General features: G+C 38.7%; 1 protein-coding gene across 2 annotated transcripts in view; it reads left to right on the plus strand.

Moving 5' to 3' along the window:
• The window catches only part of rtbdn (retbindin), a 47,075-nt gene that overhangs the window by 6,934 nt on the left and 20,405 nt on the right, over window positions 1-19,736 (plus strand). The window contains exons 2-6 of one of the 2 annotated variants that reach the window (XM_009299101.5): window positions 4,984-5,109; window positions 13,559-13,738; window positions 13,858-13,954; window positions 14,986-15,114; window positions 19,317-19,413. In XM_009299101.5, coding sequence (XP_009297376.1) covers window positions 13,576-13,738; window positions 13,858-13,954; window positions 14,986-15,114; window positions 19,317-19,413 — 486 coding nt within the window. In that variant the 5' untranslated portion in view covers window positions 4,984-5,109; window positions 13,559-13,575. 2 annotated transcript variants of the gene reach the window in all.

Below are 19,736 nucleotides of genomic sequence, written 5' to 3' on the forward strand. Positions count from 1 at the left end.
TTTATGAACAGTTTCACAAGCTGTTCAGTGCCTAGTTTTGAATCTGAAGTATAACAACAACACGCTCCACAACACACACACACACACACACACATGATTTGTTTACGTGAGAGAGCTTTGGGTTTTTGTGACACAAAGGGTCAGATTTAATCTTGTCATCAAAGTGTCACTCAGAGAAATAATCATTAATGCCCTTCAGCTGTCTGTTTATGTGGTTATGTCTGCACCGGAGCTGCTGAACACCAGTCCCGCCGCCAGAGGGCGCCCTGAATCAGCCAACACATACATAAAGAGACTAAACAGAAACAGTCATATTTCAGTTTCTTTTTTTCTTTTTGGTTAAAGAAACTATGATCCACTTAGTTTTCATTATCACTATCACAGTTGAGCAGATGACACATCTGGCAAAGGTTTAAACTTTTTCTTATTGGATTGACCATTTTGCAAACCGTTTCATTTAAGCAGTCCAAACTGCATTGTTTTAGCTTTGGTAAACATGCAGAAACCGGCTATTCATAACTATTAGAAACTACTAATATCAGTGTGACGACACTGAGGATCTAAACACTCCTTCACACAAATCTCCCATTAGCAGCTAGACAAATTAAAAAATCCGTGAAAATCCCTGTAGATCAGCAGTTTCTGAAATACTCAGAGCAGCCCATCTGGCACCAACAGCCATGCCACGTTCAAAGTCACTTAAATCCCCTTTCTTCCTCATTCTGATGCGCAGTTTGAGCTGCAGCAGATCGTCTTGACCATGTCTACATGCCTAAATGCATTGAGTTGCTGCCCTGTGATTGGCTGATTAGAAATTTGCGTTAACGAGCAGTTGGACAGGTGTACCTAATAAAGTGGCCGGTGAGTGTATATGTATATATATAATATGTTAACAACGATATCATATATACGAACAACATCAAATGGCAAAATAACATGCATATGAGGTGTAGTGAAGACTCGAGGGTCTCCAGTCCTCCAACAGTAAAGAAACCCCTACATTGTCAGCCTGTACGAGTGAATCCCTGAATGGTGTAGCGAATGCAGCTCAATTAGCGGCGCTTCCCTCGTGGTATTGTGATTGACCTCTGCGCAAACCAACACAACAGCTCATCCATGAATAGCTTCGACACAAAGGATTATTATTCCGGCTCAGATGACCAAAGGCTAATAGCTTCTGTCTGCTGTCCTCAGCCCCAAAATAAAACTCGGATCCAGCGCGAACCCCGGACCCGCGGCCCGTATCAGTATGAATCACTCTGACAGGCTTTAACAGCTGATGACATCAACGTACATGCAAAGTCATGGGTGTTTGAGGCTGAATCCTCTCAGCTCTTAAAACTAGGCCACAGTGTCTTCGTTTGGGGCCAAAAACGTCTTTAAGCAGCGCACGGAGGTGGGATTATTCCAGAAGGGAGATTAGAGGCGGAATAACCAGCAAAACAAGCCTGCAGGGGAGAGAGAAAATACCAACTCTAACGCCAAGACCCTGCTTATAAATTCTTATTACTTTATATGAAATATCTCTAAATGAGCAGTTTTCTGTATTTTGTGATTCGTGTTTTTAGTTTTCCCTGTTTTTTTCTGCTTTTAAATTGTATTATGGGAGCTTGATCTTTCTTACAACAAATTCTTACCTTGAAAACGTGACTGATATTGACATTTTTATTAGTTTCAAGTGCTATATTGTTGAGTTGGTGTTGTATATTACGCAACAAACACCTTGTAATAAACTGCCAGCACAAGCTTAATGTTAAGCTTCCAGATATTAGGCAAAAACCTATGCTATCTCTCGCTTTAATCACCATATCTAGACCCCCAGGACCCTTTGTCAATTTTCTAAAAGAGTTTTCTGATTTTATTTCTGACTTACTAGTCAAAACTGATAAAATAATTAAATATACAATAATTAAAATAATAAAATACTAATTGTAGGAGACTTTAACATCCACATTGATGACGCTAACGACACATTAGGGCTTGTGTTACTACTGCAATAAATATTCACCGTGCATACCCAGTCAATACTCTTTTAGTACGATATAAAAAAGATCTTAATATTAATTGTTCATTTTGTGGGCAGCACCCTGAGTCCCTGGTTCACTTCTCACTTTTTATAATTGAGAATGTTGATGAGGAATTTTCCTTGCTGTGGGAGAACGTTTTATTTGGTTTTGTTGATTATGGAACGGGGGCTTTACATAAAAAGAAAACATATTTTCTTAATCTTCTTGTCTTATTAACAAAATTTTATATCCATAAATGTAAATTTTCAAACCAAAAACCTTTTTTTTAAATATTTTGCTTACTGAAATGCAGTATTACTTTGAAACAGTGTCTAACTCTTTTACAAAAAAAAGGCTTTAAAAACAACTGAAATTTGTAAATTATATAATCTTTTTCTTTAGCTTGTAATGTATTTACCCCTCCTGTTTTTTTTGTTTGTTTGTTTATTTTTTTGTTATCTGTTGTTGTTTCTTTTTTTTCAAAATTGTTGCTCTTTTTGTCTCTTTGATTTCTTGTTAACATACTGTGATTATATATTCTCACTTTCCTATATTAATAAAAAAAAAGACACAAAAAAAAAACTACTGCAATAAATGCTTTTCTTCCTAAATTTTTTGTCGTTTCTAGTCCAAATATCTACAAATTCTTAAATCAAGAAGCATTTTCTAGACAAGCAAAACATATTGTCTTGTTTTAAGAAATAATATGCCAAAATAAAGCGAGTTTTTTCTTAAATCAAGCAAAATAATCTGCCAATGGGATGAGCAAAATAATCTTGTTTTTCTGATTTGTGATAATATTATTTTGCTTACCCTATTGTGAGATTATTTTGCTTGTTTTAAGGAAAAACTTGCTTCATTTTGGCAAATTATTTCTTAAAACAAGACAATATGTTTTGCTTGTCTAGAAAATGCTTCTTGATTTAAGAACTTTTAGATATTTGGACTAGAAACAAGACAAAAAATCTAAGTAAGAAAAGCATTTATTGCAGTGTTGGCATAAAGCAAAACGTTGTGGGTCCAACCCATCGCTTAAAGCATACGTCAGATCTTGTCTTATGGAATTGAGGTCATTGATGTAAACATTACACCACAAAGTGATGATATTACAGACCACTCTTACTATATAAGCTTTCATTTACCTGAAATTAGCAAACCCGCTTCGATATTTCACCCTAGTAGAACGATTATCGGAGCGGGTTGGATAATTTCAGGTAAACACAGCTTATATACAGTAGTAAGAGGTAGTGGTCTGTTATATCATCGCTTTGTGGTATACATCAATGAACTCGATTCCATAAAACAGATTTCAATCTAACGTATGCTTTAAGCGGTGGGTGAGACCAACAACATTTTGTTTTATGCCAAGTGAGTGTAGTAAATCCATAAACGCGAGCCCTAATGTGTTGTTAGCGTCATCTATGTGGATGTTAAAGTCTCCTAAAATTAGTATTTTATCTGTTTAGACTAGTAAATTGGAACAGTGTAGTTCAGTTTTTTAGTGTTTAAGTTCAGTTCAGCTCAGTTCAGTGTGGTTTATAGTCACTACTGAGGGTTTAAACACTGAAGAGAACTTTGTATATATACTTTGATTGAACTGGCAACCTTCCGCAAGGGAGTCGGTTGCTCTAACAAGGAGGCTAAAGACCATGGTGTCTATGTTAGAGCACCTTCAGTGTTCAGTGGAGTGAGGTTTACCTGCAAAGCACTTCACTAGCTAAATCTTACTCCTATCCGGGTCACAGCACCAATTCAACCCTACTGGTCCTACACCACCCAACCCGCTCCAAGCTGAATCAAACCAGCGACCTTCCACATGGGAGTCTAAAGACCACGGCATCTAGCGTCTGTCGCTAGAGCATCTTTTCGGGTTCAGAGGAGTGAGGTTTACCTGCCCGAACCATTAAGCTAGTGCAACAGCGGCGAGGGAAAAAAACTTCACCAATTGGCAAAAGTGAACAAAAAAAAACCTTGAGAGAAATCCGACTCAGTTGGGCACGACTATTTTAAAAAAACGATAAAGATGACAGATTATTTGCTAATTTAGCAATGGTGTTAAATAAAAATCTAGGATTGTTATGATTATCTATCAGTTTGTGGAAGAGCTCGGCCCTGGCAGATTTTAAATTTTAGAGCCCTCGTATAGCTGGACATACTGTCTTTGTACGCAATTCTAAAGACCTCTAAATTCGTTTTTTCCATTTACGTTCCAGGACGCGGGTTGCTGTTTTGAGAGCGTGAGTATGACTATTACACCATGGTGTAGTTTTATTCTCTCTAGCCTTTTTTAGTTTGATGGGTGCCACAGTATTTAGTGTGCTAGTAAAGACGGCATCCATACCGCTGATTACTACATCAAGGTCATTTGCGTTTGCGGGTGCATTTCGAAATAGAGAAAGATCAGCTAAGTTGTTTATAAATTCATCTTTGGTGGACGGAATGATAGTTGGATATGCCAACACAATCTCACGGCAATTCGTAACTTTTTCATTTAGTGGCTAATTCGTATGAATTCGTACGATCTAATTCGTACAATTTAGTACGATTTGCTTATCCCCCAATGACGGTTGGGGTTAGGGGTGGGGTCAGGTGCCACGCCTCCTTTTTAAAATCGTACCCTTTCGTACGACTGAACTCGTACGAATTCGTACGAATTAGCCACTAAACTGGCAAAACGTAAAATACTTACGTTTTCTCGTGAGATCAGGCTGGATATGCTGGATAAGTTGGCGGTTCATTCCGCTGTGGCGACCCCTGATAAATAAGGCACTAAGCTGAAGGAAATTGAATTGAACATTGTACATTTCGTTTGTTGTGTGCTTTAATAAATGAGCCTATAATATTATCCACATTCGAGACTCCAGCACATGAGCATCTGCGATGATGTTGACATGCTGTAGATGCGCCTGCCATGGAAAACAAGCGTAGGTGGCCTAATTTACACAGATTACCCTAATTCTCCCTGCGTTTACCTCAGGCGCTGCCATCAGATGTGGCCCACGAGGATTTTGGGAAAACAAACACACACACACACACAGACGGCAGGTGCTGGTGCAGGTGACTCAGCAGGACACCAGGAGGAGGAGGAGCTTTGAGGAGCAAGGTCAGATAAAGCCTCATTATTATTAGTATTACTAATACTACACACATCACATACATATAGAAGTGTGTGCATTAAAGAGTGTTTTGTTTGTGTTAGTCTGTGTGTGAGATTGTGTATGTGATTGCGTATTAGTGTTTTAGTTGTAGCAAGGGTGTATTAGCGTTTGAGTCTGAGTGTGTATTTGTATATATGTGCGTGTATTAGTTAATGCATGTGTAGTACTGTGCGTGTGTTTGTGTGTGTAGTAGAGTTTTGCATGTGTGTGTATTAGTCTGTGTGTACATATGTGAGAGTGTATGTAATCGTGTATTAGTGTGTGATTGTATTAGCTTACGAGTGTGTGTCCTTGTGTGTGCTAATGGGTGTGAGTTGGTGTGTATTTGAATGAGTGTGTGTATGTATGTGAGTATATTAGTGTGTGTGTGTGTGTCTATGAGTGTGCACATAGCGTGTTTAAGTGTGATTGTGTATTAGCCTCTGAGTGCATTAGTTTGCACGTGTATTAGTGACAGCGAGGTCCTACACCACCCAACCTGCTCCAAGCTGGGATCGAACCGGCAACCTTCCGCATGGGAGGCTAAACACCATAGCCTCAAGCGTCTGTCGCTAGAGCACCTTTAGTGTTCAAAGGAGTGAGGTTTACCTGCACAGCACTTCATTAGCTGGCCTCCGCTACACTCACCCCCTAAACCTCACTCCCATCTGGGTCACGGCACCAATGTAACCCCGCCGGTCTTACACCACCCAACCCACTCTGAGCTTTGATCGAACGTTGAACCTTCCGTAAGGGAGTTGGTTGCCCTAACAAGGAGGCTAAAGACCATGCATATATATATATATATATATATATATATATATATATATATATATATATATATATATATATATATATATATATATATAGTTTCAATCAAGGTTTATATGCATCAAATACATAACATCTGTGCCAAACATCTCAACTGACGAACATATTAACAATAATACAACCGTATAGCCGAATTAAATGTATGCATTGGCATGTTACAGCCCTAATGAGTATGATGATGTGAAACTCCATATAAATACATATTGCAATGATTTCGGGTACTTACTTACATATATGCACAATCCTTAAATACTCTGTTGAGTTGGACACTATAATACCTGTTTTATAACTTTAAACTATCAACAACCACCACTGAGCTAACGTTATATTCTAGCGATTGTTGTTCCCGCTCCGTGGTGGATTTTGGCATAGTCCATTTCATGTGAAATGGCGGGGGTGAGTGGAAAAAACCAAGTCGCGGGTGGATTATTTTCTACAGAAACAATTTATGATTTCTTATGTGGCCCGGTACCAACTGTTCCATGGACCGGTACCGGTCCACGGCACGGTGTTTGGGGACCACTGTTTTAAGGGACTGTGCGGATTTATTAATCATTCTTACTGTTCAATGAGCGCAAACTGTTGTAGTTTATTAAAGACGCAAAGCCTCACTGCACCACTGCTGCACCTTCAGCAAACCTCCTAATTCCTGCAGCACGAGGGCTTTATGATTGTTTATGAGCGTCAAAAGTGGCAGATCTGTTTGGTGAAATATTTAACAGCGTCACCGCTTATCAAATGACTAAAGCGATATAACTAACGAAATCTCCACTGTGCTGAGCGAGAGCTCTTACTGAACAGCGCATCATTGATGACGTAGGCATGCTCAGGCCTGATAATGTGAGTGTGGGCCGTCAGTGGAGACGGGAGGGGGGACAAGTGTGCTTTGGCCCAGTTCAAGGCAACTACACAGGTGTCAAACTCAGTTCCAAAAGGGCCGCAGCTCTGCACAGTTTAGTTCCAACCCTAATTAAACACACCTGATCAAACTAATTGAGTCCTTCAGGCTTGTTTGAAGCCTACAGGTAAGTGTGTTGGAGCAGGGTTGGAACTAAGCTGTGCAGGGCTTCGGCCCTCCAGGAATTGAGTTTGACACCCCTGACATGGTGTGAGTACGCCCTAAATGTCACTTAAAGCTGTATTGAAGTGTCTTGAAAATATCTAGTCTAATATTATGTGCTGTCATCATGGCAAAGATAAAATAAATCAGTTATTAGAGATGAGTTATTAAAACTATTATGTTTAGAAATGTGTTGAAAATATCTGCTCTCCACTAAACAGAAATTGGGGAATAAATAGACAGGGGATAATAATTCAGGGGGGTTAATAATTCTGACTTCAACTGTATGTGTGTATACACATACACACAGTATGCAAAATAAAATTTGTAAGTAGCATATGCTGCCATATATCATGCCATATATCAGCTTTCGATATGGGGACGTGCAGTGAGAATCACTTTGGTGAACTTAACTATTGTAATGGGGAGACTGACACGGAGGGATCCATTTGCAGTATTTATTAAGTCACACTTAATCAACATACAATACGCACGGCTGTGCGAACATACAACATACACATCAATGAGCATGGGTTGTAGATGACAGACACAGAGTGATTACCAGGCATGGGTCAGAGGCAGGCAGCGTGATTCAGAGTCCGTGTAACAGGCTTTGGTCGTGGGCAGGCAGAAGACAGAGCAGAGTCAGGAAACGGGCTGAAGTAGTAAACGGGAGATCAGGCAGGATAGAACGCTCAGAAATGCTGGCCGGGGCTAAACAAGACTTTGCATAGAAAAGTGTGTGTGAGCTGCTTATAAAGGGTACGTGGGTCATTAGCGGAATGGATATCAGGTGTGCTGGAATCAGAGTGGAGGGATGATGTAATGTTAGAAGTCCGGAGATGGTGGCCTCTGCTGGCCAGCGAGGGGAATGACTGGGACCGAGTCGGTGACAACTATTCAGTTTTTTAAATGATTTTTTCACAGTAAACCTATGTTATGATTGAATGAATACAATTTCACTTGAGTGTTTCCCCTGTCTGTACTGTTCCCTCCACACTCATGTATAAACAAGAACGAAACCTCTGTCATATTTTAAACAGCAAAATTTAGTGTGGTTCATTTATAAACTCATTTCAAGAGGATCACTTGCTTATGATCAACACGGCTGGCTCTTCATTAGCTCTGTAATCTGCCCTATTAGATGATTACCGAGGCATTATAAATGGCCAGAGTTTTTCACTCCAGTTATCTTCATCTTAAAGCTCCGCCCCCTTCCACCTCTACGTCCTCTCCCTTTTCCGATAGGGCGACACGGTGGCCCAGTGGCTAGCACTGTTGCCTCAGAGCAAGAACACCGCTGGTCCAACCTCCTATTGTATATAGTTGGTGTTTCTGTGCGGAGTTTGCATGTTCTCCCTGTGTTCGCTTGGGTTTCCCCTGGCTTCCTCCCACCGTCCAAAAACATAAACCATAGCCAATCGACTAAACCAAATTATCACCTAAGACAACCTTAGTTTACACTTTTACAAGCAGGGGAGTTCTTGAGACCTACCTGAGCTCGAACTCCCCTCTCGCCCTTTTAACTGGAGGGAGCCCTGAGCTCGAGGATATTACGAGCTCAGGGCTCTCTCCCAGGACAGCATGCCAGATACGCTTTATTGATTATCAGCTAAGTGTGAACTCTTGAAATGATAGTTTATTGGAGCGAAGTGCATCTTGTGTGCTGGTGGTCTAAAGTTAAGTTCCGTATTTGAATTATAAAAGGATTATGGGTACCAATTTTTGGAGTTTTGGACACTGGAGAGCCGGTGTTAACAGTAAAGACGATTTGTCTGTGATTTGTGTCGAGAGTTTAGAAAGTTGACAGAAATTTGTGGCAAAACAATTGTAAAAAACTGTAGTGCATGTGTACATGTGAGTGTGTATATGTGAGTGTGTATGTGAGTGTATTACTTTGCATGTGCATATGTGTGTGTGCTTGTGTCCAAGTATAGTCGTGTCTGGGTCCATGAGTGTATGTCTGTGAGTTAGTGCGTGTGTGTTTGTATGACAATGTGTATATTATTTTGCACCTTGTATTCCTTACATTGTGGGGACCGTATGGCAATATCAGTACATTTTGACCTTGCGGGGACATTGTTTGGTCTTTATGATGAAAACGGCTCATAAATCAGACAGAATGAAGTGTTTTGAAAGTGTGAAAGTGCAGATTGATTCATGTGAGGACACTATATACAGTCGGTACAGTGCAAACTGCATTGTGTCTATGGGAAGTCCTCATAAAGCTAGCTGTACAAGAGTATGTGTGTGTGTATTAGTGTGTGTGTGTGAGCAGCAGAGGGGAGGGGTGTTGTCATCGAGATGTCCTTCGTCTTCAGCTTGGGGAAACGAGTGTTCGGATCAGACCACATACTCACACACACTCACACTCACACTCACACAGCAGCAGCAGCATCAGGTACGAAGCCGTTTTCTGCACATTTGTGTTGTTAGTTGTGTGTGTCTGAGCTTGCAGGCTTTGACAGAAGGTGCTTGTTTGCTGAATTACGGTAAATCTGTCTGCGTGTTTGCTCTCATCCTCTTATGCTGGGCTGTTAATGCGAGCAGCGCTGGGAAATTATTCAGCTGAAACTTGCTTTTGATATTCGTGATGGTGTCTTTAGTGATGAACACTGTGTTAAACTCAGCCTGTGGCGAAGCGGAAAGTTTTTGTAGGTCACGGTGTGTTTGCTGGAGTAAACGTTTTAGTGAGGTTTAACCTATATATATACAAACTCTAGTCTAGTGTTCCTGAACTGCTTTATTTATGGGCTGGATATTTCACTCAATTAAATTTTGTAGAATTATTTTAACTGTAGCATTTTTAAGGATTTATTTACACTATATTTACACTATATTTATTTACACTTTATTTATTTATTTTTTAATTACTTTTTTCTTAGGTTGAATTTATATTGATTTGTTTTATATATATATATATATATATATATATATATATATATATATATATATATATATATATATATATATATATATATATATATATATTAGAGCTGCACGATTCTGGCTAAAATGAGAATAGCGATTTTTTTTTTGCTTAAAATAAAGATCACGATTCTCTCACGATTCTGTAGATGTAAAATAAAGGTATGGTAACAACAAACATGTGGCACAACATCGATAATAATATTATGTGTAGGTCTACTGTTTTCTATAAATAATTCTATTCTACTTATAATATTTCTGATGTTGAATTTTTATGTTTGAGATATATGCTTGCAATCTGTCATATTAGACAATTTTATTCACTGGTAAAATCAGACTTTAGCCATTATCAGATTATATTCAACAATATATAGGCTAGAGTAGTTATACTGACATTGTAAACATTTATTTTCATGCACAACTGTGTGTTCGCTATGAAAGAAATAACATCAAATGCTTGTCGTAATCATATCTCTAAAATGCGATATGAGCATTTAAATGAAGTGCACACTTTCGGTTTCATTTTAACTGCTAAGTGCTTGTTCATACTTCAGGCGGCTCCAAAACGATCACTCTGTGCCACAAACTGAATATTATTTGCAACTGTATTACCTGTTACTCGCAACATATGCAGGTTCTGTTCACTAAAGTAGACGCGTGCGCGTCTATCATTAAGTAGAGCGCGCTCCTTCTCTGTGATAACAGCTCACGGTCTAGGTGGTCAAATCGACCAATCACAGAGCTTGCGCTAAGCGTCGTTGTGATGTGTAGTCAACAGAGCAGGGTCACGTGTCTCCACACACGGTAGTGAAGGTAATTGAAAATAATCGACCTGGAAAAATTCGAACGATTATAGTTTCTGAATGTCGATTTTGATTACTTTTTCGATTAAGCCCTGTGATTATATATTTAATATTTATATTTATTTATCCTACAACTGTTTTTTTAAGTGTAAAATGCTCTTTATTTATTTATTTTTTACATATTTAAATATTTACATATTTAAGCTTATTTAAACGCTTTTATTTACATAATTAAATGTAATTTATTATAAATTTTATTGGAAAAACTTTTCACTCAGTGGGGTTTATTTACAAATTAATTTCAAGAGGACCACATGCTTATGATTGTTCTCAGCTGGTCCCACATTAGCTTACGATTGATTATCCATTCAGATGATTTCTAACTCACTATAAATAACCAGAGTTTTCTTATCTCAGTATCTTCGCCTTGAAGAATCTCCCCCACACACCCCTATACTGCCTCACTTTTCCAGATGGGCGACACGACGGCCTAGTTATTAGCACTGTTGCCTCACAGCGAGAATGTCTCCGGAGAAATGTCTCTTCTAAACCAGTTGACATTTCTGTGCTGAGTTTGCATGGGTTTCCCCAGGGTTCTAAGTAACTTGAACACACAAAATTGATACCATAGTCAAGCTCTTAGCAAGTAAACCTCTCCTCAGCCATCCTATATCTGTCATTAGCCAAAAATATGCCGGGGGAGTATATGGAGATCTACCTGAGCTTAAACTGCCCTCTCGCCCTGCAAACGGGAGGGAGCCGAGGGCTCGAGGATCTCATAAGTGCAGGGCTCTCTCCCGGGACAGCATGCCAAACAACCTTTATTATCAATCATCAGCTAAGTGTGAACTCTTGAAAGGTTCTTTTGGGAAACAAAACTGTTTGTTTGTCTAAATGTTTGTCTAAACCCTTGCTTTAGTGCCTTTGATTTTTCCTGGCACCTTTATTTATTTACTTATTTATATTTTATTTATTTTATAAAATTAACCTTCAACAAGTTCAAAGGTATAAAATTCAACATTCAATAACGCATTCTTTACAGGTTTTTCAAAAGCACACAATTTTGTAAATACACATCGAAATCTTTATCAAATAAAATAAAACAAATAGAAATGAGTGTATAATAGACAATTATCTGAAGTCTGAGACATACGCACTCATAGTTTTAGACTGAGTTTCAGTTCAGTTTTAGTTTTTGAGCAGTATTTTTATGACATAACGTTAGAATTGCATTGATTGCGATGGAAAAATAAACATATCAAATAACCTCTCAGTTTTTAATTAAGTTGGAAGTTGTTGGGTTTTTTTTATGTGAGAAGAGTAGGAGATTGAAACACATTTAATGTCACCCTACAACCTGTGGGACCATTTACGAATACAATTTTAAACCATAATATCATTCTTTAAACATAAAGCAATTATGACAAACTGTGTATAATTTAAAAGCCTAAAACTTTTAGTGTCCACATCTGGTAATGGATCATTGATAGATATTACTGAGCAACAGTTATTCATTAATTAATATTAATTTAATAATGCAACAAGGATTTTTAGAGTCACAAAGCATTACTTTGCTACAGCAATCAACATGTACAATTTAGTTAAGATGTTTTTAAAGGCTAAATTCAACTCAAATACAACCAAAATGGCTGTACTACTTTAGAATTGTATGTTTACTTTACAAACATAGTCAAGAGTATGAACAAATACAGTTCACATTCTTTAAAACACGGGGGGTGCTCTTATATTTTCACCACCAGAAACCTGGTGGTCATGTTTGGTACTGCAGCCAAACAAAAACTTACTGAATGCTCATTTTTGGAGATACCAACTTCAAATTTGGAATATAATTTATTCCGCTTTAGCTTTGACTTTTCTGTCAATTTTAGGCTGACAGATGTTTTGTAAAATATTAATTGTATGTATTATAACACATACGTTGATTTTTATTTAATATTTTCATAAGGATAAGGGCTCATAATTATTGTTTTATTAAACTTTTCAAACTTGTCATCTTTAAAATGAGACCAACGTTAAACCTGTGCACCAAAGGGTAAGAGACTGGCCATCATTTAAGTTTAATGCTAATAAAATATAATAATAAGTTAATAAAAGTACACTTAAGTGAATCACTGCCTCTAAATTAATTTTTATGGCAATATAAAGTAAAATAATAGGTGTAAATATGATCCAATATGATTTATAGAATTATTTTTATTTTATTTATTTATTATTTTATTTATTTATTTATTTAAATGTTTTATTTTGTAAAACACCTCTTACCCTAATATTGACAGAAAAACCAAGCTTAATATCTGAACAAATAAGATTCCAAATTTGAAGTTGGTATCTCAAAATAAAAAAGCTTTCAGTAAGATTTTGTTTGGCCGCAGTACCAAACATGAACACCAGGTCATTCAGTTTCCATTGGTGAGCATACAGGAGCGCCCCCTATGTTTTAAATATATGATCTGTATTTTTCATACTTTTGACAATATTTGTAAAGTAAACATACAATTCTAAAGTAGTACGGGCAGTTTGAGTTAAATTTAGCCTCTATAAACATCCAAACTAAATTGTACATGTGGATTGCTGCAGCAAAGTAATGCTTTACCACTCTAAAAATCCATGTTGCAAATGTACTTTAATTGAGATCCCATTGAGATTATTTAGCCTAATTTTAATATGATGTGACATACAAAACGTAAAACAACAACAATATATCTTAGCATAGAACACAGCATTGTGATCGTTATTAATGCATCTTTAATCAGGATGAATGATTTCTTGCAGATTAAAGACGAACACAGATGAAAATGGGCGTGTCCAGAGTTCTGCTTGGCCTCGCCCACCTGACCAGTCTATTCGCTGCTGTGGTGATGAGTCACGAGGGGGCGTGTCTTCGGGATGGCCGACACAAAGCCACACCCTCTCCAGAGCGCCATCTGCAGGAGTGTTCGCTCTACACTGAGAGTGTGTGCGCACTTTATAATAATAATAATAATAATAATAATAACTTTATAGTCTCCTTTTTAACTTTTTAAGTGTTAAAGCAGTGAGAAATCTAAATGTGTTTGTGTGTTTCTGTGCAGACTCGTGTTGCTCTGAAACGGACATCCAGGATCTGTCTGTCTCTGTGTCCACGGTGGAAAACACTCACTGGGATAAATGTGGTGTCCTCAGTCCTCTGTAAGTCTATGATGATTATATTCATATCCCTAAATTTATAACATTATATTTATTATTATACCTGACCATAGTAGATTTAGAGATTTAGAGATCAACACTGCAAAAAAAAAAAATAAATAAATAAATAAATAAATAAAATATATATATATATATATATATATATATATATATATATATATATATATATATATATAGTGTTACATTGTATTGTGTTCTAAATTATCGTTTTATTTTTTAATAATTATACATTTTTTATTTTAATTTTGCATTTTGAAATTAATTTGTCTTTATATTTACTAGTATGGTTAGTTAACTAGTAAGTTGTTTTCCACCGATTTTTTTATGTATATTTAATTATTTTGAATCATTTTATTTTTAAATTTAGGTTTATTTATTTAAATCCATATATATAAATTCATATTAATTTATTAACCTTTTCACATTTTACGATAGGAACTGTGTATCACCATGGGAACTTTACAGCACAATGGGTACTAAGCAACAGAAAAAGGTCACAAAAAAACCTCACACAAGAGGGTCAGCTGGGGTATTTAAAACTCATGCGTGAACGGGTTAATTTAAGTTTATTCATTCATTTTTTTTGTCTCAGTCCTTTTATTAATCTGGGGTCGCCACAGCGGAATGAACCGCCAACTTATCCACGCATTTTACGCAGCAGATGCCCTTCCAGCTGCAACCCATTACTGGAAAATAACTCATGTTTTCTTAAATATTTAGCTAAGATAAACCACGTTAATGTTTAATTTTTTTATTTTAAGTTTGTTGATTTTAATGAAAGTTAAGAACTTTTAACCCCTTGTTTATAGAATTATTTTTAAGTTTGTTATGTATGTCTGAGGTTTTTGCACATTAAGTTTTGTGTCATTTTTGTCCACCTGAAGTAACTTTTACAGGACCGTCTGTTTCTTCAGTTTTAAAAATAAGATTAATAAATATTGCGTATATATTTAGAAATGGACTAAACATGAACTAAATTTTAGTTTTGATCTGTTGTTTCATGTTTTCTGTAGCTGTGAATCCTTCCTGAAGCGCGTGGTCTGCTTTTACCGATGTTCTCCTGATGCTGCTCGTTGGCCACACCCACATCAGGGCTCCTCCCTGAAGGCAGTGCCTCTGTGCCACAGCTTCTGCAGAGACTGGTGAGACCACGCCCACTCATTTGCATAAACATTGTTTTTTTCCCACTGTTTAATAAAGATAAAGGTCTCTATTTTAACACTCTAGGCGCAAAGTCTAAAGCGCAGGGCGCAAAAGCATTTAGGGTGTGTCTGAATCCACTTTTGCTATTTTAAGAGCGGAAAAATACACTCTGCGGCGTGGCGCATGGTCTAAAAGGGTTGTGCTTATTCTCTTAATGAGTTCTGGGTGTGTTTTGAGAATAAACCAATCCGAATCTCATCTTCCATTCCCTTTAAGAGTCAGTTGAGTCGCCATGGCGCATTTGATATTTACATGGCAGACTTTGTACGGTAAGTGTAAAAACTGAACCTTCACTACTAGTGAGAAAACGGTTAAACAGAGCATCTGCAACACGAAGATAAAGAACGAGCCTCCTCAAATCGGCCTCTTTACTTTTATGCTGCTTTCACACCAGACATAGAAGCGCCAAGCGCTAGTGATTTACATGTTAAGTCAATGCAAAGCTGGAATAGACATCCTGCAGCGTGATACGTGCGAATGAGGTGGTGCGAGTGTAGCGGGTCCAGGACTCCTGTATCAGCTGACAGTTTAGCGATCCCAGTAATCTGTTAAATGGTGGAATAAACACAAGACAACTATATGCGTGTGATCAGCTCTCCATGTTACTGGGCTATCTTTATTTTTCTCAACATGTTCACATCAAACAAATTTAAATGGCAACACTTGCAATATCTAAAATACATTGCTACAGCATTTACTGTTTATACATATTGACTATTTCAGCCTCCATCTTGTAAATAAACAGCATTTCTTTGACAAATATATTCATCAGCCAATGGCTGTGTAGTACATCTGTGTATTCACACGCTATTTAGTGTCACATGAATCAAATAAACTCAATTGGCTTTTATCTGTACCAAAAATGCATTAAACTTGACATTCTCTGAATGTTTTGCCCATATAGATCACTCACATGCACTTTTTAAAGCAAACTAAACATTATTAGAACTGAAATACATGTATATACAAGCATATTCACCTTTCTTAAACTATTTGAGTAGATATAAATCCCCTTAAATCGCGGGTAAACATCGCGATTTTAAACCCTCATTAAACATGTAAATGTAATCAAACACAAATCTTTTCCAAAGACTTAATATGCACAAACATGTATTCTTTCCATATCAATACAGACTGACACTTAGAACAGTCAACTAACCTGTTAAATGGTGGAATAAACACAAGACAAATATATGCGTGTGATCAGCTCTCCATGTTACTGGGCTATCGCGAGCAGTCCAGAAAGGACTGAATCACACACTGTGCTCTCTTAGCGCCCTCTATCGCTCTGGCGGAACCACCATTCCCTTTATACATTCACACATGCATATCATTAATATCCTCAATTGTGGCAACCCAATATTTGGGGTGTCACACGAGTTAAGCGTTTTGACGTGCGAATCGATCAAGTTAAGAAATCTGAACTCCAGCGGACATGCGCGCAGAGTTAACCAATCATTAGCTTTCTCTTGTAGGGGAGTGATTATGATTTAGCGCCTGTTGTTGGTGAAAATCCTCCTGCTGACACTGGGCAACAGTTGATCAAACTGGGCTCGGCTCAGTCTGAAGCCTCCATCATCCAGGTTAAGTTTCTGGAGGAGTTGATGAACTCACAGAACTGGTGCACCTCTGAAAGGATCTAGTGGACTGTTTTTCAGCCTTCCTAAAGCACACAGCTAGTCTATTCATAATATCCATGTTAGCCATTTAGCAATGAAGCTAGCCCGTGACGCGAATCTGCGTCTGTTGTGAAGTAAATTTGACATGCGAATGAAGCAAGTAAACTCAAAATGATCCATTTGTGTGCGGATAAAGCGATTTATCCGTGCTTGCCACGTCTGGTGTAAACACAGCATTACGCTGGTGCTTTATGAAGGCTGAAAAACAGTGTTGATTCATGTGGATCCTTTCGACTTTCAGCGGTGGTTTAGACTGAGCTGAGCCAAAGAGCATAGAATCACCAAGAGGCGACATTCTAATGTGATTCAGGAAGCAGCCACTAGATGGCGCGGTGGCCATTTTGGAATGAAAACTCCAATAGAACAACAGCATGTTATAAGTCTGTAAAATAAACTATTTAAAGTGCTGATGATTGAGATAGTAAGGGTTGTATTTGTAACGGAGGCCAGCTAGTGTGTGCTGTGCAGGTAAACCTCACTCCTCTGACCTCTAAAGGTGCTCTAGCGACAGATGCTACAGGCCATGGTCTTTAGCCTCCTTGGTAGAGCACCCGACTCCCATGCGGAAGGTCGCCGGTTCGAAACCAGCTCAGAGCGGGTTGGGTGGTGTAGAGCCGGCGGGGTTACATTGGTGCCGTGACCCGGATGGGAGTGAGGTTTAGGGGGGTGAGTGTAACGGAGGCCAGCTAGTGTGTGCTGTGCAGGTAAACCTCACTCCTCTGACCTCTAAAGGTGCTCTAGCGACAGATGCTAGAGGCCATGGTCCTTAGCCTCCTTGTTAGAGCAACCGACTCTCATGCGGAAGGTCGTCGGTTTGAAACCAGCTCGGAGCGGGTTGGGTGGCGTAGGACCGGCGGGGTTACATATTGTCGACTTTCAGGTTGTATCTCAGCTTTAATGCGCTTTTTACATAAATAAATAAATACAAAACAAAGCAGCTGCTTGCCATCGCGACAGCAATAAAATCCAATGGACAGCCGACCACAGGCGGTTACTCCTAAATGGCGGCATCTGGGGCTGTTGCTGGGTGCTGCTGTTGCAATGGAACGTTCTATTGAGCGTCGCTGTAACCACTCGCCGGTTATTAAACAGTCCACGCTTCCAAATACTGATGTCCACCATGCGTTTCATTATTGAACATCGTGAAAACTAAAAGATAAACAAATAAACAAACCAAATGTTTCACAAAAACACAATCAAAAAGAACATCAAAATAAACAAATAATATATAAAACAATGTTTAGTTTACCGTGTTGGCCTGATAACCAGCTGTTAAATAAGCAAAAGCATTTAACAGGTGCTTGCATTGAGATCTCACTATCCTGAGTGACCATACAAACTCTCGCAGGTTAAATCAATCAATGAGAATCATGTCACTTCCCACTCAAGCCAGCCGGAAACAAAGAAATTAGTAACAAAAACGAATACACATTCAAATAATGAAATACAAAACAATAAACAAAATTACAAGCTGACCAATCAGCGTCAGCTACAGTCACCCTCTTGGTCATTCTACGCTCTTTGGCTGAGCTCAATTCCCTAGTACCAAAGAATTCTGGCCCAGATTTGGCATAAAGCTGGCACAGCAGGCATTCATCCGGCACTGGCATACAGCATGTGGGCCAAACATGGCCCGGGTTTGGCAGAGGTGGCACCGTTTTTAAGGCGGCACACAAGATTTGGGCCAGATGAAAAACGTAGTATTTGGCCCAGATTTAAAAATGTGATAAATGGGCCATGTGAGTTTGGCCAGTCTTGACCCACATTTTAAATACACTAAAATCATTTTTGAGTAAAGAAAAAAAATTCTACCAATCAGGTCACTTTGAGAAAAAGCGTGCCCATAGTGTGCCTAAAGCGCATCACTCCATGGGCTTATCAATTTCATTGCAATCGTGACACACCAACCTATCTGGCCCAGTTCAGGCCCAGATATGAGTTATTAACTTGGCTGAGACTTGGCCCAGATATGGTCTGTGTTTGGCCCTTGTCTGGAAGCCAGATTTGGTCCAGTCATGTACCGTAATTCACTGCGGCATGTGGGCCAAGCAAAACCTGATTGTGTGGGCCAGAGGTGGGCCAGAGAAATTTTGCTATGTGGGTTTGATCACCAACAACAGGCGCAGACAAAGCTAATGATTGGTTAACGCGAATGTCCGCTGAAGTTCAGATTTTCCAACTTGAGTGACTCACGCGAAACACGTGTTAAGCTTGTTAATCACACAAAACGGTCAACTCCCGCTGCATCATTCGCACAAATCGCATCATTTGCACCGCCTCATTTGCGTGTAATGCACCGCTAGATGTCTATTTGCGTCTTTGCATTGACTTAACATGTAAATCATTCGCGATTGACGCTTCTTGGATGTGTATTACGCGAACTTACATTACTGTAAAAGTTGACCCCTCTGATCATCACTGTATAATTCACACACTGATCGTGACCCTAATCACTGCTGCAGGTTCGAGGCCTGTAAGATGGACATGACGTGTGCTCGTGACTGGACCACTGACCCACGCGGACAGAACTGCACCGGCGCATGTGTGCCGTACCAGCAGGTAACATCACACACACACTGTCAGTTCTGAAGACAACCTGAGGGGGCTTTGTGTGTAAAGCTCAGTGCAACAGTAATGTGAACGGTTGCCAAGGTGTTACTATGCAGTTGCTAAGTTGTTTTGAGTAGTTTTTAACAAATTGATGTTTTGTGGGTGGTTTCAAGGGTGCTGCTATGCAGTTGCAAAGACTTTCAGTAGTATTAGTACATTTTTATGTTCTTTGTGTGGTTGCCAAGGTGTTGCTATGTAGTTGGCAGTGCATTTTGAATAGTTTTTAGCACATTGATATATTCTGTGGGTGGTTTCCAGGGTGTTGCTAAGCA

The sequence above is a fragment of the Danio rerio genome, chromosome 3 (assembly GCF_049306965.1).
Source record: "Danio rerio strain Tuebingen ecotype United States chromosome 3, GRCz12tu, whole genome shotgun sequence".
NCBI lineage: Eukaryota > Metazoa > Chordata > Actinopteri > Cypriniformes > Danionidae > Danio > Danio rerio.